This window comes from Phoca vitulina, unplaced genomic scaffold, assembly GCF_004348235.1.
Source record: "Phoca vitulina isolate PV1807 unplaced genomic scaffold, GSC_HSeal_1.0 scaffold35, whole genome shotgun sequence".
NCBI lineage: Eukaryota > Metazoa > Chordata > Mammalia > Carnivora > Phocidae > Phoca > Phoca vitulina.
In genome coordinates this window covers 5,511,382-5,535,685 of record NW_022589738.1, presented here as the reverse complement: position 1 = coordinate 5,535,685, position 24,304 = coordinate 5,511,382, and the positions used below count along the sequence as shown (strand labels likewise).

Genomic DNA, 24,304 nt, shown 5'->3' with positions numbered 1-24,304 from the left:
TTTTCATATATGTTTAAGGAAAGGCTATTCAGAAGAGAAACCTCAGATTTTTTTTTGTTGTCTTTGCTATTTTTTTTTTAAGCACAAGTTTAATCCAGTTATCCATTTGTTTGCTTGAGCTTATGGAAGAATTTAGAAAGAGTTGTTTTAGATAATAACTATAATTTTGGTATGGCGCTTAATAGTAAAAACCGAAACATCTTTAATTTTGCTTGAAGTGTGTCAATCATGAAGTCAGAGATGAATTGCTTTTTTCTTTTGAAAATTTTTTTATCGAAGTGTAGTTGACCTACACTATTATATTAGTTTCAGGTGTACTGAGTTGCTCTTTGCTTTTATTGAAAATTAACCTAACTGCTGTTTTATATTTTAAAAAGAAACTTCTAGTGTTTAATAATACTTACATTAAAAAAATACTCTCTATCAAGACTTCAAGAACTATGTCCAGTTGCAACATGGATAATAAATTCAGCATTGTGCTGTATCAGTTTAAAGCAATGCAGATATCACTGGCCAAGGTGAATGTGCAATGCAAGAAAAAGATAACTCTGACATAGCAAGACTACCTTCTGTTCTACATGCCTTCACTGTCCCTGAATCCATCTGGGTATTTCAAGCAGTGTTTTCAGGAATAATTCAGCCAGAAACTGAAACCTACAATTTTAGTTAGAGTTCATCAAAACCACGTTCAAATGAGGTGTAAGTCATAGTGTGTGTGGTAGTGCATCTGAAAAAAAATATATAAAAGATGGCGTTACAAACAATGTTCCATACAAGGAAAAGGAGAAAAAGGATATTAATATTAAATTATCCTATTTCATGTACACTGGAAATGAAGACCATGAGGAGACATTCTTTCATTTGCTCATTTATATATTCAATAATTCAGTGGTTCTCAGCCAGGGTTGATTTTATTCTCTAGGGGAATTTGTCAGTGTCTGGAGCCTTTCTTGGTTCCCACACCTGGGGGAGCAGGAAGTGGTATTGGCATCTTGTGAATCAGGACCAGGGATGCTGCAAAACACCCTACAATAAAAGGGCAGCTCCCTACAACAAATCATTGTTCTGAGCAAAATGTCAGTCATGCTGAGGTTGAAAAACCCTACTTGAAAATTATACGTTAATCAAAAATACTTTGTTCTGGTTCTAAACCCTGTGAATTATCAAGGAAAATCTAACTGTATATATGGAATATACTTAAATTCATAGAATATATAGTATGGTAATTAAGCATGCAGGGTATGACTCGGACAGACCAGGGTTCAAATCTTATATCTACCATCTCTTAGCTTGTGCCTTAGGCAAGTTTCCTCACCTCTTGTGACTCTAGTTTTTTAATCTGAAAAAAATGACAGTTAATGTGTGTTGAAAGGCTCTGCAGTAGAGCTGGAGTGAGATTAACTAGGATGATTTATGTTAAGTGCATAGGAGAGTGTTTGTACTTAGTAAATTCCCAATAAGTGGTAGCAGTTAGTATTACTTCTGCATATACTAAATCATTTGATACTGACCTACTATGAATATCCTGGTCACATACCGTATTTCACGGCTGCAAAGACACCATTGATTAGAATATGCATCATTATTTTATCTGTCACTAAGAAAGAGGTGCTGTCAGTTAGATTGTGACATGCCATCATTTATAAAATGTGTCCCAATTTTAGAGCAATTAATTTGTGGAAAGAAAATGTGGGTCCTAGACATGATTATTATAAAGCCCATCAACGAGTCTTCTTAGGTGCAACTGAATGAGGCTCCCATTAACCACCTTCAGCTTCAAATTCACTTCAAAGGGCACAGGAACAGAAACACAGCTTCCCAGGAAGGCAGGATCGGGCATCTATCTTTAGTGGGAGTAGAATTCACAGTGGTTTGTGCAGCATTCACAGAGCTATACAAGAAATTTTTTTTTTTCCCCCCGGCATCTGCCCACTCCCAGATGACAAGTCAGGTGCAAAGGAAGGAGACTCACATAGAGGTGCTGGGTCAACTCTGGCCTGGAAGCCTAATGTGCCCCAGGAGCCAATGTCTTATGACACAGGTAGAGTTTCCAAGATCCATGAAAGATACATGCTCAGTTACAAGAGTTACTACATTTAGGGGTTCCCCCAAACTATGGCTTTCCATTTAACATTTGTAGTTCATAAGTAGAATTCCCAAGCCAGGTCTTTATTTATTTATTTATTTTTTTAGCAGTAGCGATGTTGCCCACTAACACAGTTGACATTCCAACTTTGTCAGATTTCCATGTAGAAAACAGCTAGAAAGTTCTTCAGAGGTCAACTTTTCATGCAGAGAGGTAATGCTATCTGTAATTCTCAGACACTGAAATACTAAAACTCAGAGACTTGCTCCAACTCATGAATCACTAAGTCTAGAACCTAGATGTTCTTGCCCCTCATCTGATTACTTCCAACAACACTGTAATACACTGAAGCAGGACTCAGCACACTACAGTGCAAGGGACAAAATTCAGTCCACCCCCTGGTTTTGTACATAAAGTGTTATTGGAACACAATTATGCTCATTTGTTTACATTGCCTATGTTTGCTTTCACGGTACACTGGCCAGAGTCAGGTATGACAGGAACCATATGGCCTATGAAGCCTAAGGATTTACTGTCTGGCCTCTTATAGAAAATGTTTGTTGAGCCCTGCTCTAAGGTCGAACTATAAATTGTTTGACTGTCTCAATGAGTCTGTATGAAGAGATGAAAGGCAAAATATGTTTCTCATGTTTTATCTTTAAAAATAACTGCATGTATCCTTTTTCAGTACACCTGAAGGTTTTGAGAGCCACAAATCCCAAGCCCAGCCATTGCTCTAGATCAGTGTTTGGCTAACTTTTTCTGAAAAGGATCAGAAAGCAAAGGTTTTAGAATGTACTTTGGGATTTTTGGGCCATATGGTGTCTGTTGAAAATAACCACTTCATACCAGGATCAGAACTTACGGAGCTGGGCTTAAGAGCCCACAGTCTTTATTCCTAAGGACTTAGGAAAGTAGTAAAACCTGGGGAGCACCAGTTTCAGTAAATGACTCTGGCTAAAGTATTGCTTTAACCAGATCAGAGATTTAGTCCTCATTCAAAAACTGTATGTATAAAGAGTTTCAGAGCAAGTATATTAGGTTTCCACAAACAAGTACTTCCTTCCAAACACTGTGGCTTCAACTAACTCCCTTGAGAATTTGCTTATAACTACTGTCTCTTCCCTACATCCCTCCAGTTTAATCTTCACACAGCAGCCAGAATCATCTGTTAAAAAAATAAATCCGATCATATCACTCCTGTGCTGAAAACCCTCTTACAGGGCCTAATCTCAGAGTAATGGCCAGCGTCCTCAGATAGTTGCCCTGAAGGGCCTACCCTTCCCAGCCTCTCTGGCTTGCTTCCTGCTACTCTCCCCATGCTCACCAGGCTCCCACTCACCTGGGCTTCCTCATTTTTTTTTTTTTTTTTTTTTTTTTTTTTTACTGAACATGCCAAACACACTGCTGCTCCTGGGCCTTTGCACTCATGGTTTCCTCTGCATGGATCGCTCTTCCCTGAGATAGCTGCTTGATTCATTCTTTCACTTCCAACTAATCTTTATTCAAAGACCACCTTCTCAGTGAGGCTTTCCCCTCCACACCTTCTCAAATGTGCCCCTCCCATCTTTCCTTACCCCACACATATAATCTATCTCTACGTGATGCTTTTTTTTTTTCTCTTTAGCACTTTTCACCTTCTGAGGTACCATAATTTATATTTTATTGTCCGTCATCCCCATTAGAAGGCAAGCTTCATGCGAACAGGAAAATTTTGTCTGTTTCATTCACTGTTAAATATCCATTGCCTAAGCTATTTATAACATAAGAAGTGTTCTTATATTTAGTCAGTATTTATTGAATGAATTAATACATTGGGGGTTTGTTGGTAAGATTTCATTCGTCAGAATAATTCTGCCCCAAAGACTCTGAAACCCCCTCTTCATGAGTGGAGGGCTTCTAAGTGTGGCTTCTGAATATCAGTCTCATTACTTGATGGTCACATCTATGTCCACTCTCTTATTGGCCTTGAACAGCCCAAGTATGTACCTTGGTAGATTATATCTTCTTGGTTTCATAATACTTGCCACTTTAAAAAAAATCAATACTGCATTATACTTTGTATATTTGGACAGATTATTTTTGAAATCCATAAATCTCTAAATCAGAACAAAGCCTCCCTTTGGTGGGCTGCCCTTGATTAGCTCAGAATGGAAAGAGAGAACCTGTCATTCTTTGTCAATCAGCTTGGCACGTACTTGACAGCATGCAGTTACAGTGAAGGAGAGCTGCGGTGCTGTGGTCTCACAAACCTAATTGTAGATAAATAAAAGAACAGTCACCCAGTATGAGGGGAAAGAGAAACGCAACTGCACAATGTTGTGTTTTTCCAACCATCAGCCTTCATTTGTCAGAGTCTGCCTGACAATCTAGGCCAGAGAAGTCAGGCTCTAACACAATATTGATTCCATTTCATTTTTCTTTCCTTGCTATCCTTTTTAGCAAGCAGTTTGCATGTGGAATGAGAGATGGTACAGCCGAAATGTGTGCCCGGTGTACATTTATTTTAAAGGCTTACTTTGGTTTTTCATCCCAGGAACCCATATGTTTTTTTGTTTGTTTGACTGTTTCACTATAATGTTGTAATTGTTAGCTCTTGCTGCAGCAACAAATAGCCCCAAATCTCAGTGACTTCTAAAAACAAACATTTGTTACTCATGTGTCTGTAGATCAGCTGCATCTTTACTTCACACTGCGGATCACGTTCAGGTTTCCTTATAATAAATTGTGGATCTGCTTCAAATGTCTTCTTATTGCAGAACCCAGGCTGAAAGAGCCACTCATATATGGTACATTTTTCTCTCATGGTAGAAGACCGGAACTGAGGGTACTAGCTGATCTTGAATTGTCTTTAAAGACCCAGCTCACAGCTGTCATACAGTCTCTTCTGCTCACAGTTCATGGATCAAAGTAAGGCACATGGTAAAGACCAAAGTCAGTGGGGAGGAAAGTGTATTCATTCACAGCGTAGCCATGTTTGTAGAGTGAGCAAATAATAATGAAGTAATAAACCAGTTGTAGTATCCACCAACATCTTAGAATTTCCGTGGTTTCAAAAATGCACTTTTTTACATTTCAGCTTCTCTGAAATTGAGATATATCTCATAATAGTGTCTACAAAATCTGATTTTTTAACCTTCTTAGCAGTTCATAAAATAATAGTCGTTCTTAGAATCCATGATATCTTAGAGTTCATAGAAAAATTGTTGATTGTGGGGATTGACAAAATAGCCAAATGGCAGGAAATACTCTATAAATTAGAAAACTAAGGTAATGGTCACTTAAGTTTGCTAAGGAAAAAGTTGACATTTTTACTCGAGCTTTTTTTTTTTTCAGTAGCAGCATACATATCTCATTCACACCAGCTTATTTGAATGAAAAACCATGCATTAGTAGTAGGTCTTTTATCTCTCTATTCATATATTCATATACATTCATTTTAGAACATCCATTCAAATGCAAAGTGTGATTCCCTCATTCAAAACCCTTTTGTGGGGTCTCCACTAAGGTTCTGAGAGTAGTGTAAGAGATCCTTATTTCCTGGCTCTTGCCTTCTATTCCTGTACCATTTCTTCCCATTGCCCCGGCATGGGATCACCATCCTGCCTCTGGCTCCTATCTTTGCAGATCCCAGATTCCCTCTTGCAGTACTTTATATCATCTATTCCTTTTGTCAGCCAGGTGCGTGAGCTCTCTGTGTTCCAAGCCTTTGCTCAAGCCTTTCTTCAGCTGTGAGCCCGGCCCCCACCCTCTCGTCCCTCAACTCAGAACTCATCAATTCCTTCTCTATGCCCCCCTGGACTTTGCACTTTGCTGGCTGTTCTACTTGTTGCCTTGTAAGTTTAATATGTGATCGTTTCTCTTTATCCTTCACAAAGGACTACGTTATGCCCTGTAGTATTCAGTTCCCAGCCAAGACTTTGAAATAGAGTAAATACTCATTCCATGTTTGTCAAATGAACAAAGAATGAGTGAATGTTGGAACATATGTGAGAGGCTGTTTATATCCTCCTTACATGGTGATAGATAGCATACCATATATACATATTATTCATGTGTTATGAGGCTAGCAATAGGTAAAATGATGGAGACACGATTAAAAATTAAAAAAATAAAACGAGGCAAAATGCCTCTCTGTTACACTTTCCTTGGGGCAACTTTCTAGTTAAAAAAAAACAAATGTGTATAATCAGCTTAATATGAAATGAGAAATGTAATAGTGACGTCAATTTTTAGCAAATGTAAGTGTGCGTTAATTTGCATTGGAATTGCTGCTTTCCCCCTCACAGGTGTTGTCTTTTTTCTTCACTGACCTTTGATTTGTGGCCTGTCAGACCAACAACTCCCCAATAAGAGTAATACTGTTTCATAAGAAATAACTAAGACTGAAGGTGCTTAGACTGTCACTCCATTTGGAAAACCTGTGAGGGCTAGATTTTAAAATACACCATGATATTCTCCTAGTGATTATTAATGAAGGATTACTCTCTATTCTCTAATTACTACAAATTATTTTCTTAAAATTATGCATGAGACTGTAGTGAGCTGTCAGTTCTGTGAAATGAGGAAATCAAACTCTAGTCACATCATAAGGGTCTTGACTCCTGGTGAACAATCTTACACTGTAGGGGATATATTAAGAATAAGGCAGAGGAAAAAAAAAAAAAAACCTAAATGGGAAGGTGCTATTATTAGAGGTTAGGTGGGTTTTTTTGTTTTTTTTTTTTTTGGTTGAAATTCTATCAAGACTTTCTTGTCTGAATGTTCTTTGAAGTCGAACACTTTCTACTTACAAAAACTGGCCACTATAATTAGCTATGTTTCCATTTTAGTGGTGACCTCCTTCACCTTATCTTAAATCATATAAAGATGTAAGGCCATTCGTGAGATAAAAGGTTTACTCAAACCAATTCTCTGACCTGGATAGCATCAGTTTGGCAATCATAAACCCACAAAGAGACACCCTTGGTGCATTTTAAAGGCTATGTGAGAATTTATTTCTTTTCTATGGGAAGAGACCGGATTTTCTCTCACTTACACCCTAGAAGGTTATTACAGAATGTACTGGAGTTAAAGAGGAAGAGGAAAAAAATAGCATGGTATTAAGAGAGGCGACTGCCAAGTTTGGAGCGCGTACACACACGATATAAACAGCCGAGGGACGGGTAGAGTGGACATTTAGTGGCATACATTTCCTGGTTATAATCTCAACTCTGCCACTTGCAGACCATGTGGTTTTGGACAACTGACCCAATTTCCCTCAGTCTCAGCATCTGTAAAATTAGATAATACCCTTTTTGTGGGAGTGTTAAGTATGAGGGAAAAAATGTATGAAACACACATTGTTTGACACATAGTAAACTGTTAGCAACTCTGGTTTGTAAATATTATTACAGCAGTTAATATCATTATAGCAGTTTCTTGACATTTTCAGCACAGCTAGGGATTGTAGCAGCATTTTTTACTTTTGTGTAGTCCCGTGCTTCGGCTGGGGTTGTTTGCTCTGCTGTGCTTTTCAACTTCTCTGTGTCAAGCTTTCATTGCATGGAGAGATACCAAATCTTTTTTTAATTTAATTCGCTTATAGTTCCATTTTTTCTCACACTAAAGAAAAATACGCTAAAGAGTATTTTAAGTGAATTTAACTGGATTTACTACAGCTGACCCTTCAAGCAATAATATTTGACCCTGAACAACTGACCTACATTTTATTTAATAAATTCACACCGCAAATAAATGTAGTGAGGTAAATTGTAGAATTTTATTTTCACAAATGGCCTTTGTGAAGTGATTTATCAAAGGTACATGTAATTAGATATCAGGTTCTCCAAAACATTGCCAAGAAATAACAACAAAGAATTTAGAGCTGAATGTGATTCTTTTGCCATTGCTCTATTTCTGTGGGACTAAGGGTAAATCTCATCCAGTTACTTAAACTCTTCATTATTTCACTGAAGGACAAAGAGATGACATTAGTGGTGATAGAAGGACATGCTAATAGGAAACATTTCTATAAAGGGAAATGATGTGACTTTGCAGTGCTCATTCATCAGAGGACTAAATCTGGGGCTAACTTGATGGCCTGAAGAGGAAATATCTTACCTTCTGCAGGTGCAAACCAGGGACATTTCACAAGGCGTGCCAACTTTTCCTCAGTTCATCTAGCAAGCACCTGCTTCAAATTCGGCTCTGAGTAATATCTGGGCTGCCCTAATGTCAGACTTGCTGCTGTTCATGTTCATTTGCCAATGAAAATTGCATGAATTAGAATGTGTTTATTTCCTAAGGGAATTCCTTGTGATAAAAAATGCAGTCTCCTAACTCTTCTGAATAGTAGCATCAGTGCATTGCGATCTTTAGAACTATTTATTTGGGATTGCAGAAGAGGGGCAGGGAGAGAAAAACGTTAGTGTTCATCATTTGGCTGCATACCTGATACATCGGCAGAATTATTGACTATTTGTGATAATTTTCGGAAGGTATAGAATTTATACTGGGTGCGCTTATAAGCAGTTTTCAAGGAAGAAATACTCAATTCTCACAAAGTCCACGCTGAATTTGAACTCATTACAAGTTCACAAGATTTTTTTTAAATAACTTTTAGAATTTTTTTTATCATTCAGAAAGTTCTTATAATTTTAGGTCCTGTTTTCCTCCGTAATTATTGTTCCTAAAGGTGGTGTGCGCATGTTCGCGTTGCACGCATACTCATCAAGGCACAGGGCTAGTCTTAATGTTATAGACACTTTTAACTCAAGTGCCCACCTTCCACTGGTATTTATTATAATGAGAGCTAAAGAAATAATCCCTTTCACGAGTATGTGCCGAACATGCATAAACTGTAAAACACCCTATTGTGCCCTATAAGTTACAGTAATTTGGGTTCAGAGGACTCCCTGCCCTGATGGGCTGAGAGAGAAAGATACAAATGGAGTATATAAAGGAAGCAGTGGCATGAAGACGCATACACACAGCAGTGCTGGGAGGCTCCAGGGTAGGGGAGGGAGGAAGGGAGATATGGGTTAATCAGGAGTTGCTATCTGGGGAAGATTGCCCAGGCCGTGACTGACGCCTGACATCGATTAATCGATATTCCATCCTAGTGTTTAACAAGTGTTTCAACCAAAAAGTCTTCTGTAATATTTAACTTCACTTCCTTCAGCTTCAATGTATGCACATTTGTTTTGTTCTCTCTTCAAGCCAGCCAGACAGTAGCCAATAACAAAATACTTTATATTCATATCTAAAGAGGTTTTTGTTTGTTTGTTTGTTTCGTCATTCTTCAGTCTTCTCTAGACTAAGGGAAAACAAACTTTTTTAAATAAATCGTTCCTCAAAAGGCCTATTTAATTTGACTGCTTAATAATTAATAAGCCTTGACATGGTGCTTTAAGTGTTTACTCTTCGGAAAGAAACTTAATCTTGACAGTGATGTGGTAAGAATTACTTGGTTTTATTTCAAAGCTAAATTTTGGATCCAAAGCCCAAAAGAATCCTGTTAAAATAAGAAGTTTGTAAAGTAAAATGAACATTAGGATTACTGGGATTATTGGAGCTAACGATAGCACTTATCCATATTAATCATATTCGTAAATCCTATTTCTCATTATTGCATTTGAGATTTATTTTTTTGAAAAACAAAGTTAGTGTCTGTGTTTCTATTTAATAGTATTGGAGTAGAATTCAAGGAGATTTGGGATAAATATTTTCAACTTTACTATGTTCCACAACGGCCTCTATTTCTTTTCTCTGCACCAAAGCTACTTTTTGTGCCCCGATGTACCATGCAGAAATTGATCCTCAATACATGTGGAGTCTCCAAGGGTATATTTAAATTTAGTAATTTTATTGCCAACTGTGAAGTTAATCTGCACTGTATGTGTTCCTTTCCCCAGGAAATTGAAGTAGCAGTTCAAGCTAAACAGCCGGATGTAGAAGGGATTTTGTCTAAAGGGCAGCATTTGTACAAGGAAAAACCAGCCACTCAGCCAGTGAAGGTAATGAAGCAACCTCTAGCAATATCCATTACCTCATAATGGGTTATGCTTCCCCTGTTGTACATTCGCCATTGACGTGGTCTATTTATAATCAATGAAATAACTTGTAAAGAAATATTGTCCATACCGCAATAGCAGAGGCTGAGCTGTCTTTTTGATCAACATATCCTATTTATATATTGTGATCTTAAGGCTATTAACGAGTCATTGCATTAAAGGACTCATTTCTGTCCTGGTGTGCTGCCATCAATACAGAAAGTGGTCCCACCTTCAAGGTAGATTAAATTCTTTGAGGCTTTATTGCTTTGCTTGCCAGCCTTGATGCTTTTCATATTGTTTGGCTTAATTCAAATCAAGCTACTGCATCATACTGTCTGTCTCCAACAGCTGTAAAGAATCACAATATGGTCCGTGACCTTTCTTTTCTCTGTGACACTCTTTTCTTATGAAAGAGGAAAATTGGCATTCAGGCTCTAGTACTTTATTGGGTCAAGAATTTTTAGTGAAATGTCTGTAATTGCTTCTCTCTTTGGTAAAAAGCTGGCCAGGGAGAAAGCTTTCTCCTTCTTTCCTTTCCTCATGTACATTTTGAAGTCTGGGACACATTTATTCACAGGCTATTACACGAGGAGAGAAATGGAGAGCCAGCTCAGTTTTCGAAAAATAGCTAATCAATGGCTTCCATTTGCAAATGAGAGTCCAATGATAAATAGACGTTAGGTATAGGTTACCTTATTTTCTCTACCTGACCAAAATTATAATGGGTCGCATTATGATGGAGGTTCCCGAGAGCCTGGAATGGTGGCTGTTTATTGATCAGTCCCGGTTTCTCTGGCTAACATTGCAGGCTGAGATTTAGTGAGCCTCGCCCTCATGTTTAAAACTGCTCTAAAACAGTACAGGTCAATAACCTCATTATACAGAACTAGTTTGTCCTTGCAAACAACATTACCATGACTTAGACTCTGTCTCTAAGGTCACTGATTATGCTTGGCCCAAGCTTCATTTCTAGAAAATTGTTTGTTTTTCTTTGAGTTTACAAGGGGCCTTTCCTTAGGTAAATGTAAAGTTTTAGTCTAAACATGCAGTGTCCAAACACCGGATGCTAAAAGGCACAGATTTGTGTGTAGAAACTGATAGACATTTATTCAGGAATACCTTGTCACCATTCCTAATATCCAGATAATAATAATAATAATAAATAATCATCATCATTTGCATCCAGTTCCAAGGCTGGTATAATAATTTTCATGGAGCAACACTGTGTTCAGTATTTAGATTGAAGAGCCGGAGAAGGTCCCAAAAGCAGCAAATTTCAGGGTTTCTGCTGCTGCTCTGACGAAAGCCGGTCCCTAAGCAGACACTTTCCTTGGTTCACAGAGTGACTCTCCTAGTAAGGAATGGAACAAACAAACGGACCATTCCAGAGGTCTGCTCTGTCTACTCTTGCTTGCTTCTCAAAGACTTGATGCAAGGTTTGGCACGATTGTTACACATTACAGATAGGCATTCAAATTGTCTTTCACTTCTCTGCATTTGTTAAAAAAAACAACAGAGGGAAAATTCTTAATTGAAAGTCAACGAGAAAATTTTTATCTTAATTATATGTAAACAATCCAAGCAGTTGATGCTAACATCACACCTCCCACTCAAGCCTTCAACTCCTGGGCCACTTGGAGATCAGAACCGTCTTAGTGAGCATTATCTACTTTCTGCCTGCGCATTACTGCTATAAAAGGGGAATTAGCTTTCTGAAATAAAAGGAAGAGCAAGGAGGTGCTAACTTTCCTTCTCATCTGCATTCCTTAAAACCATTTTGTAGAGTGAGCACTCTCTTTCCTTCTGGTCTCTCTCTCTCCTTCCACATTTCCTTTTAAGTCAGCTCATTTTGGAGACGTAGAACTTAAGTGAAAACTCATTCCGGTTCTACCATTTATCCCTTGGGTTTCGAGGAGAATCAACCTATCAAGTTGATAGAGGCAGAAGGGCAAGATTGACTTGGGAGAGTGGGGGTGTGGAGAAATAGTTGATTCACATGCAACTTTTCATATGGACCATGACCTTGGAAACACCTGAACATGAGCTGGGGTTTGTGGGAGCCTGAAACACTAGAGGCTCAGAAACCACCTCATAGTTCAGAATATGGAATCCAGCACAGCAAGACGACAAGCTGTAGAGACTGTTTAAATCTCTGCATGGATCAAAAACCTCTTTTTCAAGGTCAGGGGATGATTTTTCTGACGGGTGATCCATTGCTCTGAAAATACATACATAAAGCCCCTTTCAATTTTCATTTTATATATCCAGGTTTAAAAATTGTGCTATTCCTAACGCCTTTTCTCCTTAACATCCAGGTTTCTCACCCCTTCATAGAAGGGAAAGGGGTCTGAGTAGCCTGTAGCATATTTTCATGAAAAAAGTTTGGTTTTGTTTTGGGGGGAAGATTCATTTGGAAATGATAAGTTATGGAGAAGAAAGTGATATATACATATACGTACACACATACATAAGATCTAGTGTTTAAATGGATAATTAGTATATCCTCCGCTTACAGACGTTCTAATTGAGGACGTAGCAGAGCATGATTCTGTTTCTTAGGAAACTGTTTATTGGCGCCTCCACACGCTGCATCAGACAGCCTGTCTGTCCAGCTCCTGTGCTCACCTCCCAAGCTGAGTTCTCTTTGGGAGCTGGCCTCATCCCTGTTGAGTTTTTTTTCCCCTTTTCCTTCACTTCATCAACTTCTCTAGGATTCCTTTAACATTCAAAGATAGTAAATTTTTAGTTTCCTTTTTTGTCATCCCCAACTAACCCACTTCCTTATTTTCTTTGAGAATTTCCCGTTAAAGGTCAAATATATTGTTACGAGACAGTTCTACTAATGACATAAACGTAGCACTAGATCTCTGATGCCAAATTACTGGAAAATTTTTATAATAATGTGACTGAAGAAATAAGCATTCTTGTTTTGCTTTCTATCTCCTCTTTCTCCCCCCTACACATGCTCACGCACACACACACACACACACACACACACACACATGCACAGTTTTCTTTCATTTGATTTGTATCTGGTTCCTTCATCTTCAGAAATTGAAGATGAGTCAGATAAATTAGATAAATTGTTAAACATTTTGCTTAAGTTATCCCTTTGATAATAATATTTTATGATAATGCTGCTGATGGAATCTTTTTTAATACATTCCACTTTCCACAGAGTAATTTTGCAGTTTAAAAGCAGCAATTACAACTGCCATCAGTAACAACAATATTGACAACTACTAAAAAAAAAAAAAGGCAGTTATTTGGTTTTCAAGGTGTTTTTTTTTAACTCTCTCGAACTAAAGCAGTTAGAAGACATTTTCTTCTATTGATACTCATTCTTTAACTCAATGTGCAGCCCTACTCTTTCTATTAAAATGTTTTCAATGTGTGTATGTATTTTGGAATACTTATATCAACTTCTGTATATCAGAAGTGAGAGCATCAATGAAATTTAAAATGTCTTGGTTACTTGCTGAAGTGATGAGATGAAGCCAGCTGGTTTGCTTTGCTAACTTTTTAGATTATAAAAACAAAATCTGGTTACCATGAACCTAATGATATATTTTACTAATGTTCTTGAATTCCTTTTTAAATGTAACAGAAAATGTAAGGTGTTCAGGGCCTTCTGGATTTGGCCGCAATGTTCCACCCCAACCTTTAACACAAAAGAATTGCCATAGACGAATGGTCAAGAGGGCAGTTATAATCTTCCAGGCATCATTTCCTCAAATAGTAGCTGCAGAATGACAGCATCATTAGTCATTTTCAATTAAAGTCAGTCACAACCAGGGATGTTTCATTTTCCCAGCTGTTTTGTTGTTAATTAACTAGATTAAGCTTGTTTTTTCCCAGCAAGTTTGTTCTACTGCTAATATCAACATCATAACATTTCCAAGAACTTCCTTAGGGTTTATTTGTTTGCCTGATAATTTTTAATACATTGCGACAGATGTGTGTCTGAAGATTTTTAGATGGTATAGCAGGTTGAATGGTGTGTCTTATTGGTCAAAATCTTGCCTAACGAAATATTACATTTATAACAATATTTGGCTTTCATACATGCTCTGTCAGGCACATGATCTAGTTTATCTGGTGCAATGTTTTTTATAACATCAGAAATCAGTAGAGAGATAACAGTCCTAAGTCTGTCCCCCCGAAATGAATAGGTCCATTTTGACTCACGCATTTGGTGAACATAATTTCCATGTCAGTGCTTATAGAAAAAGTTGGGAGAAGAATACAGAAAGAAAGTAACAATATTGGAGATATTTGATAATTTATTAATACATGAGTAGCAGACTTTCTTTTTTTCAGAATTTCATTTTTTAAACATATGTTAGGTTTACAACTGAGGAAAAGTCTTTGACTGTGAGATGCTGAATAAATGCTAATTATATATGCTTGAAAATATGGAGAGCCCCACCTTCCCGCAGGGAAAATAAGATTTATAATAGATTTTTGAGCAACTTATGAACATTTAGGAATGAGGATGAGATTGCAAATGTCGGATTATATTTAATTTCTTAATTGAACAGCATTTCCATCTTTTAAATCTCATTTTACAGAATAACTCACTTTTGAGAAATATTGCTTTTGCCGTGTTATATTTTATGAAACAGGTTCACTCACACTCTTCATATGTATATTCCAGAATTCTAGAGCTCACCATCTTCCTTCTAAGTTATTTGCAAAATGGAAGGCACAGTTTGAATTCCCGTATGATGCCATTAAACCTGTCCATCTGAAGACTACTAGGAACATACCTATAATGAAAAAGTTAGGATTTTTAGCTTACTGCAGCAAGGGAGAAATCTTTCCAGGGAGACTGTGGGGCATCTCAGTAAGAGGGGGTTAGAAAGAGCTGCTTATGGGGTTCGGTTGGCTAGATGATTCTCAAGAGGGATTAGGGAAATGGAAGCCCATTTGGATTAGATGCTGTCAACAGAGTCAGTGTGGTGATTGGGTATCTTTAATAATGATTTTTATCTAGAAGGTGAGGGGATTGAAGTGGGACAGAGCTGTGACTGTTGAAGTAGCAGTGCTTTATATTAGTCCTTTTTGTGGTGGCAGAGTGGCCTCATCTCTGTATTGTTGACACATGGCCCTGGGGTGGCGTTGTCTGTGTGTAGTTTATATTCCATGACTGTTATTTATGTTCAGTCAGGGCCATCACGCCTAGCTAGCTGCGAATTACCAAAAGGGCCATTTTTTATGTCCTCAGTGTTATCGCTGGACTTTTTATCCCCAAGCTCACTGCCCATTCACAAGATATTAGGAGAGAAGAGAATCTTTTCATTTTTCTTAGATATGTATTATTTATCACCCCATCAGAGTCACTTATTATTTTGCTTTTTAAAACTGTCTTTAAAAGATTTGTTTACAAGGGCCATCACCACTGGTAAGTGTGAGGTTATACCCTAGGAATCATTGCTAATGGTTTACTAACCTTCTTGACCTTTTAAAAAATTATTATTAACCAATACTGTCAGGTGACTTCTATAAGCATCCCAGATTCCCATCTCTTGAGGTTACTGCAAGCTACTATGCAGCTTTTTTTGTTCACAATAATACAAACAAGACAGAAGAGACATTATGAGGGCTCTAATAATATGAGTCAACTCATGTCTGAGGAAATACTTGGAGGGAAGGTCTCACTTGAGGCTTACTCAGTAGCTTGTGCTGGAACTGGGCAAGCATTTAGAGATTTGAATTTCACTCCTGGCCCCCAGTTGTATTAACTGCATTCATAAAGATAGACATAGAGACATATATGTCTCAGTTACAACATTCACATGCATGTCTGTGTACATAGAGCCGTGGGTGGATTCAGTTATTTATGTGGCCGATATTAATTTCTTGCCAGATACTGACACAGGAGAAACATGTAAGATTTTTAAATTTGGAAAATCCCAAACTCGCATGGAGTTTAAAACTGTATTCTGTTTTAAATTTAAAAAAGAAAGCTATACTCAGAAATCATTTTTTTCTTATGCTTATTTTCTGCTCTTGGTAAAGAATAAATTTCACATTGTTTGAGATAATTGTCTTAACATTTAGTGATTATATACAAGCAGCTTTTATACCATGGAACATAATGCTCAGCTGCAAAGGTCCCCTCTAATGAAACTCAGTTTACCATTTTTAAAAAATGTTCTCCAAGTTTCTCCCTCTGGGTAAAATAGGAATCTCCTACGATGGCCGATTTTTGAGGGGCTCTCGTGGGGAAAGCCTGGGGTCTGCAATTGACTTAGCATGTTCAAAATTTTCAAATTCTGGAAATCTAATCCAGGAATGGGACTTGATCATTATTATCCCCACTCATTTTATATTTAAAGATGTTGAAATTTAGACATATATTTCATTCCCTTAAATCTGGTTAAAGAGTATTAACATGGTGAAGAAATCATTACCTTCTATAGATTTGTACTGAGCCCTACTTCAAGTTCGTTATGTGAGGAACGCTGCATTACTCGCTGCAACCAAACGTGTTTTCCTACCTGAAAGGAGTTGACGGCCTGATAGCAAAGATGGGAGAGTAGAAAATTTGGGCACTTGCCAGAGGACCAAAAAGCAAAACCAAACCAGACCAAAAAACAAAACTTCTGTAATATATAGATCATCGAATTCAACTCTGAAGTACGTGCGAGACTTAAAGAAGTTGAGAGAATATTTTTGTCACCAGCTGAATCAAAATCTATTGCTAATCATTACGAAAGTTTGGGGAATATACAATTCTGAGCTTACTGCATTTTTGACACCGAACAGGGTCCTCAGATGTTTGTGGTACATCGGGGGCACTCCTTCATTTTTTTAAATTTCTGCATTTGAAATTATACCCATTGAAATTTACCCATCTGAAAATAACAGTGGGCAAGATAACATTCGAATAAATGAATAGACTGTTCCGAATGTATATATTAATAAAAGGGAACTGAATATATAAACATGTTATTTTTAGGATAACCAAAACCTTGTCCTTTATGCATTGAAATATTTTTATTTTAATATTTTAATGCAAATTTTTATTGACCATCTTCTGTTTTGCTTCATTAAGTAGTGCATAATAACTAAACAACAATTTGATAGTACTTTGCAGTTCACGGAGTTCTTTTCTCATCAAATATCTCATTTAGTTTCTCCAACAAAGCTATGAGTCAGGTGGTGGTGTTATATCCACGTTTCAAGGATGATAAATCTGAGTGACCTATCCGATTTGCCAATGATCATGTAAGCCGTAGCAATGAGTTAAGACTGAAATCCGGGACTTCTAATTCTAAAACACGATGGAATTGAAGCTTTTCTTTATTTTCAGGAGCATCGTTATAAATGTCAGTTACCATTCTGTTTTGTTATGCACTGATGCACATGGAATATGAAGTTTAATACAATTGAGAGCCAGATGAAATAGTTAGTTTGCTTTTAGAAGCCAGATTGTAAGATAAATACATATCTTTAAATATTAGAAGCAAACTCAATGCAGTGAGAGGCTTACACTATGAGAAGAAAGTTGAACCTAAGGCTACTGTAGGAACAGAAAGCTCCCGTCTCTCCTTGGCCACTCTGGAGCCATATGCTCATTGAGTGAAAGCAAGGGCAGATGCCAGCAGTATTGAAATCAGTCTGTAATCGTGCAGTCTCTTTCTCTCAGCACATGTAGGTGACTTCCTGTAAGTTAAATGATGTATGATGAGACCTCACCGTATGTTGCCCTGTTAGCCCTTCCAGAAATGACCAAGACCTCTACATTTTCTCAATATCTACTTTTATGTTTATTATCTCCTCCCTATTATCTGTTGCTACTTTATGTTATCAGCATGGTTATTCTTAATATTCTGTCCTTGTGAAGTCACTGCAACTTTGCAAGGGAAACAGGAGACCAAATCTGTATTAATTCATTAGCTTTTTTATAATATTTAATTCTCAGCGTTTAGCTCTGAGATCAGAATGGAAAAATATCTTCCACATGACTTGACTTTCAATGGTAGTATTCCTCACTGATCAGAGGTATTGTTTGTTTCCTTTTGGATTCGAGACTTATGTTTCAATAAATAAAGAGTTATATTCATTGATGTGATAATAAATGTTTCACAACATGCACTGTGGACTAAAAAAAATTAAAAGCCCTGGTTTGCTGTCATGTCAGACACAATAGACATAAGGAACCTCAAGAGCAGAGATGATATAAATTAGGAAGTGATGAATTTTTAGTATTTGTTTTAGGACTTATTCCCTTGGCAGCTTTTGTTAAATGGGATTTCTTTTTTTTTTTTTTTTAAGATCTTATTTATTTATTTGACAGAGATAGACACAGCGAGAGAGGGAACACAAGCAGGGGGAGTGGGAGAGGGAGAAGCAGGCTTCCCGCCGAGCAGGGAGCCCGATGCAGGGCTCAATCCCAGGACCCTGGGATCATGACCTGAGCCGAAGGCAGGTGCTTAACGACTGAGCCACTGAGGCGCCCCTTAAGTGGGATTTCTTAAGAGAATTAAGTGCTACAGAAAATGACTTAAGGACCTATTTTCTTATTTCTTTCAAGGATGGTGCATATCCAGTCGATTGTCAATGCTTAGATAACTCATTAGGTATAATGATCACCGTAGGCTTTGGTTCTGGACAATCAGCAACAGCATCAACTAGAAAATTGTAAGCAGTGCAAGTTCTTGGGTCCCACCCAAGATCTACTGAATCTAGAACTCTGGGGCTGGGGCCCAGCTCTCAGTGGTTTCACACAGCCTCCAGGGGACTCTGATGATCCTAAAGTATGAGAACTGCTGCTCCAGGGCATTAGGACTAATTCTCTACCACCACTCCCCTCCCCCCCCAGTCCACTGAAAAAGTTTTCCCTAGGACCTTAGACTCCTTTGCTTCTAGCCAGCAGAAAGGGTAGAGAAGCCTCACAGATTCTTTAAAAGCCTCAGCCCAGACCTGACATCTATTACTTCTGTTCACATTCCACTGGCAATAACTAACCATATGGCTGACCACTGGTGTACTGGACTCACCTCCTATCTGCTCATCAGGGTCTTTTGTCAAATTTTCAGGCTTTTTGTGAGCCACTTGCCATCTGGGTCAAGGGAAACTGGCTATGGTGGGAGTATTGCCACCCCAGAAATTGGCAAACACGAAAATTAGGATTTTTTATTTCCAGAGAGTCAGTTGTTATACCAGCACGCTGCTGGTCACATACAGGCTTGGTGACTCCATGGGGAGCCCTGCAGCTGAAATGACACTTCAGAATTGTCCTGCTCTGAGCAAAATGGGCCGAGCCTTTATACCCTCACCTTGGTCATTGAATGAGGGCTGCCCTGGGAAGGGCTTGCTCTGCAGCTGAGATAGTCCCTGAAGGACCACTCTGCCATCTTTTCCACCATTTGGGACAAGAGTCCTTCCTTGAAGTGAACTGAGTGTCCTATCCCCATGTGTACCCCAGCCTCTCCCTTTGAGAGGTGCTAATATAATTGATCTGGGGTGAGCCAGGACATGACGATATTTTTTAATGTTCTCTGGATAATTCTTCTATGCAACCACACTAGATACTCTTCAAGAGGGTCAAGACAGTTGCTGAGATGACAATGTTTTTTGTCTGCGTTTGTTTTCTATTCATTAAGGTTTGAGCTCTACTTCCTTTAAATGAAATTGTGCCTGGATTTGTAGGGCGGTTGGCTAAAATAATTATAATACCTTTGAAAGGAGCTGTACCTAGAAAAATTAATTTAGAAGTAAAATACAGTAGAAATACAATAATGTATTCACAAAATGAATTCATAACAACATGAGTTATCTTCAAGACGTTAATGAAATAAATAACACGTATGCTTTTCTTTTCAAGAGAAAGCTGGAAGATCTGAGCTCTGATTGGAAGGCGGTAACCCACTTACTTCAAGAGCTGAGGGCAAAGCAGCCTGGCCCGGCTCCTGGACTGAGCACTGTCGGAGCCCGTAAGTATGCCCGATCACATGCTGTTTGGCGGCAGCCATTTGTTCAAAAGCACAACAGTGAGGTGATCTCTGGATATAAGGGAAAATCGGCTGCAGTTATGAAAATAGGAATAAGCTTTAGTGTTATTTACTATGCAAAATGCCTTAGAGCAGGTTCCTTGGAAATGGACTCTGATTCGGAGTGCGGGATGACAAAAGTATATTGGGGTGTGTTCTCCGGAGCTACATCTATGACAAAAAAAGGTACAAGGGAGTAGACGGTGGAAGAGGCTGAAGGGTCATTTGACTGTAATAGAGGGAGCCTGAGAGTGGGGCTGACTCTGCAGGCTGTCCGGATTGGCAAGGAGAGGGATGGCCTTTGTATTCTTGAACCAGCCAGTCATTGCCCATTTGGGGGCTGCCTAGTGGGGTGAAAGGGAGACCTTGAAAGAGTATTTCTGGGGCCAAATTCCTAGTAAGGAATACCAGCAACAACCGATACTCCCAGCAGCAGGGATGGGTGTGTTGTTCCTGAAGAGGGGATCAGGGTGGGGTACCTGAGTACCAACTAACACTAGGTACGTGAGGATTCTGTCTCAGTGAATCCTCTATCATTTGAACAGTATTCTTCAAATATGCCGATGCAAATCGCTGAAACCACAGGAATGCACATGGTCCTCCTGCCCCCCCCCCCCCATCCCTTTGGAAAACAATTTTAAGAGCTCTTCCATGTTTGGTTCAGGAAAAAGAAAAATAGACCCTGACTACCAAAAGCAGACTTGGGAAGGAATGTTTCTTCATTTAGCCCAGCTTTGACTTGTTTTTCCTGAATACTTTCAGTTTATTTTACTTCACTTTTTATTCATCTGTTAATGGAAGGTATGCATAAAATCTCGTGGCAGTGTTAATGTTGGCTTTGGATCTCGGGAAAGGAACCAGAAAACTTGGCTGTGCTAGTTCTGTAATTAGGCAGAATTAAAAACATCTTGGGGGCGCAGGAGGGGGTGGTGGGGGTTGGGGGGGCGTTGTTTGTATTTTTGCCTTGTCTATTTTTCAGAGATCAAATGATTGAAGTATTAAAGCCTGGTGACTGGTTCTTGAAGTAAAGTTGATTTTTATTTTATATCAAGTAGAAATAAACCACACTGGTAATATCACACCCTGGGGAGCACACTGATAATTCAATAGAAGGCATAAGTAGCGTTTGGGTTAAAAGAGGTCACAGAATCTAGGGACAGTGTGTCTCGTGTGTCCCCTGGGGTTTCTGAGTCCTCATCAGAGTTCCATTTCATGACATTGGAAACTGGAAAAAAGATATGCAAGCATTCTTGTTTTGTTTTGCTTTTGTTTGGTTTTGTTTGGTTTTGTTTTGTCAATCTGGGACACTAAAATTGCTATGTCAGCGTTTATCTTCAAGTAATTGTATCAGGCTTATTTCTTTTTATGACCTGTAATTTTTGGTTCCCTCAGCACATATGCATAGCTTAGTTCCTATATAATCATTTATTGGTGTTTGTTCTCTAGCTTTCTCTGGTATGTTCAGCCTCACTCTGTAACTCTGTAAAAAGATTGGGCTCCAATGATCTGTTTATAAGTTTGTTGAACTCTGAACATAATTATGGGTTTATGCTCCTACTTAAGCCACTTTACACATGGTAGGAAGCTTGTTAAGCGAGGGCACAGAAATCTATTTAACCTATAAAGTACCTAAATGTAACAATAATGTTTGTAATGGAAAATGCATTTCAAATTCCAGTATGGATTTCCAACAACATAGGTAATTTATTCACTTGGTAAGTATTTATTGAGTAATTTTTGTGTAGTGGGCATCATACGGGGTGCTGAGAATAATAAATCAAATAAGGTAATCTCTCCATTCATGAAACGTGTACTCTGACTGGAAGAGAATAATAATGAGCTAATAAAGAAGAAAAATAGATACAATCTCGATACTGTCAGGTGTTCCATAGTGCAGTCTATAGATTGACGTCAAATGGGCACTTGTTAGAAATGCAGAATCTCAGGCCTTACCCCAGACCCAGTGAATCATAATCTACATTTTAATAGGCTCCCCAGGTGATTCGGTGTGCACACTGAAGTTTGAGAAATGCAGTTAAGGAGAACAAGAGACCAGGATAGGAGAGAAAGGGAGTGGGAATGAAGACATAATTGTCTGTAGTTTGGTCAGGAAAGCTTTTCTACTAAGAGAACATTTGAGAACATCAGGAAGCTGATAGAAGTGAGGAGGTGAGCTATGCGTTTATGTGGGGGAAACTATTCTAGTAGGCACAGAGAGAACAGCCAGAGCAAAGGCCTTGAAGTAGCGCAAGATGGGGGAATATCAAAAAGACCAGTGATACCAGAGCAGAGGGCGAGGGGACATGTGGCCAAAGCACTGGGTGACAGCATCTTTCCCAACTCCTGCCCTACTTCCTTCTCCCCCACCTAAGAGTCCCACCTCCCCCTACTCCCTCCACGTTGCTAGTAGGGAGAGTCTGGGAATGCCCTCAAGCTCCAAGCCACTGGGGAGAGCTAGTGGAGTTGGTATGAGAGCTGGAGAAAAACTGAGGGAGAGAGGAATTTTCTCAAAAGCAGGGGCTTTTCATCCCCTGTAGCAAACTGATGCAAAGCTGGGCATAAAGCAAAAATGTGAAATGCACAGTTGAATGAAAAGCATCAATAAGGAGGCTGGTAGATCCAGAGCCACTTTTATTCAAATAGAACATTCTTCTTTCTTTAATGTGGTGGTTTAAACATCAGAATTAAGAATTATTTATATTCCTGACTTCCAGAAAGTTAATCGGGAATAAATACAATATAAAAAAGGAGAATCTAATTTGTAGGATACTTCATATATATGATTATTATCTCATGGACTATGTTGTAATACAATATATTTTTAGAACTCATCATAGCAAGTTTTCTCCATTGCACTTCTGTTGTGCTACTCGCTTTTCCATATATGCTTTCATCTTCAAAATAATTGCAAAATACATGAATGTGCAATTTTTATAAGGTGAGTATCCCACGGCTTGGAGAGGAAAATAGCTAGATTAAGACCACACAGCTGGGAAGAAACAGAGCCAGGATTCCAATCCAAGTATGTCAGGCTCCAAAGCCTGTGTTTTGTTTTGTTTTGTTTTGTTTTTTTGCTGTGCCTTGCACTATCTCTCCGTCCAAGAAGCTAATGGAAATTCTAGATATGGAAACAGCTAGCCAGCAGGTAATGTTATTTAACTCAATCTTGGATGTATGAGGAATAAAAGTGAGATATGTTGCTGAGTTTTTTCTACTTAAGGAGTAGAAGAAATCAATTTATTCTGTTTGAATTTCTTAGAGCTATTGAACTCTGAACCTGGAATAATCATTGAAATTTTCATCTGGCTGAATATTTTTTATGTGTGTAGAAACTGAGGCCCCAAGGGCTTTTTAAAAAAATACTAAACTAAGCTCCCTTATGGCTGCCTACTTAAATTATATAATATGATAAGGCGGTCCTGCCTGAGCCATATAAATTGTTTCAATTTATAAGATAAATAGGCATGCTGGAAAAAAAAAAAAACCAAACTTTTTTACAGTCACTGTTGCTTGGATACCTGAGTGTATCAGTTACCTGTCTCTACATAAAAGCACCACAAATGTAATGGCCTAATACAAAAGGTATTTACCTGCTCATGATTCTGTGGGTTTGCAGTTTGGGCTGTGATGAGCCAGATGGTGATTCTGAAGGTCTTGCTAGGGGTCGTTCATGGGCATGCAGTTCTCTGGCGCCTTAACAGGAGCTAGATAGTCAAAAATGGACTCACTCAAATATCTGATAGCCAGGGGCGCCTGGGTGGCTCAGTCGGTGAAGCGGCTGCCTTCGGCTCAGGTCATAATCCCGGGGCCCTGGGATCGAGCCGTGTGTCAGGCCTCCCCGCTCAGTAGGGAATCTACTTCTCTCTTTCCTTCTGCCCCTTCCCCCCACTTGGCTTGCTCTCTCATGCGTTCTCTCTCTTAAATAATAAATAAAATCTTTAAAAAAATTATCTGCTAGTCGGCTGTTGGCTGGAGAACCTTGGTTCTTCACAAGGCCTCTCCTCCAGTAGGCTGGACCGGGCTTTCATTATATGGCATCCTCAGGACAGTGTATCAATAGGGTGAGAGTGGGAGCCACAGGATTTCTTGACACCTAGACTCTGGAATTCATACATCACTTCTGCTCCATTCTATTGGCAGAGCAAGTTTTGAGGCCAGCCCAGACTCAGGGAGTGGAGAGA

At 38.7% G+C, this 24,304-nt stretch overlaps 1 protein-coding gene across 13 annotated transcripts in view; it reads left to right on the top strand.

The window, feature by feature from the left end:
• Positions 1-24,304, top strand: part of DMD (dystrophin) — a 2,446,616-nt gene that overhangs the window by 1,756,331 nt on the left and 665,981 nt on the right. For all 13 annotated transcript variants that reach the window (XM_032426633.1, XM_032426634.1, XM_032426635.1 and 10 more), the window contains 2 exons: positions 9,982-10,083; positions 19,958-20,066. In XM_032426633.1, coding sequence (XP_032282524.1) covers positions 9,982-10,083; positions 19,958-20,066 — 211 coding nt within the window. The remainder of the gene's footprint in view (positions 1-9,981; positions 10,084-19,957; positions 20,067-24,304) is intronic.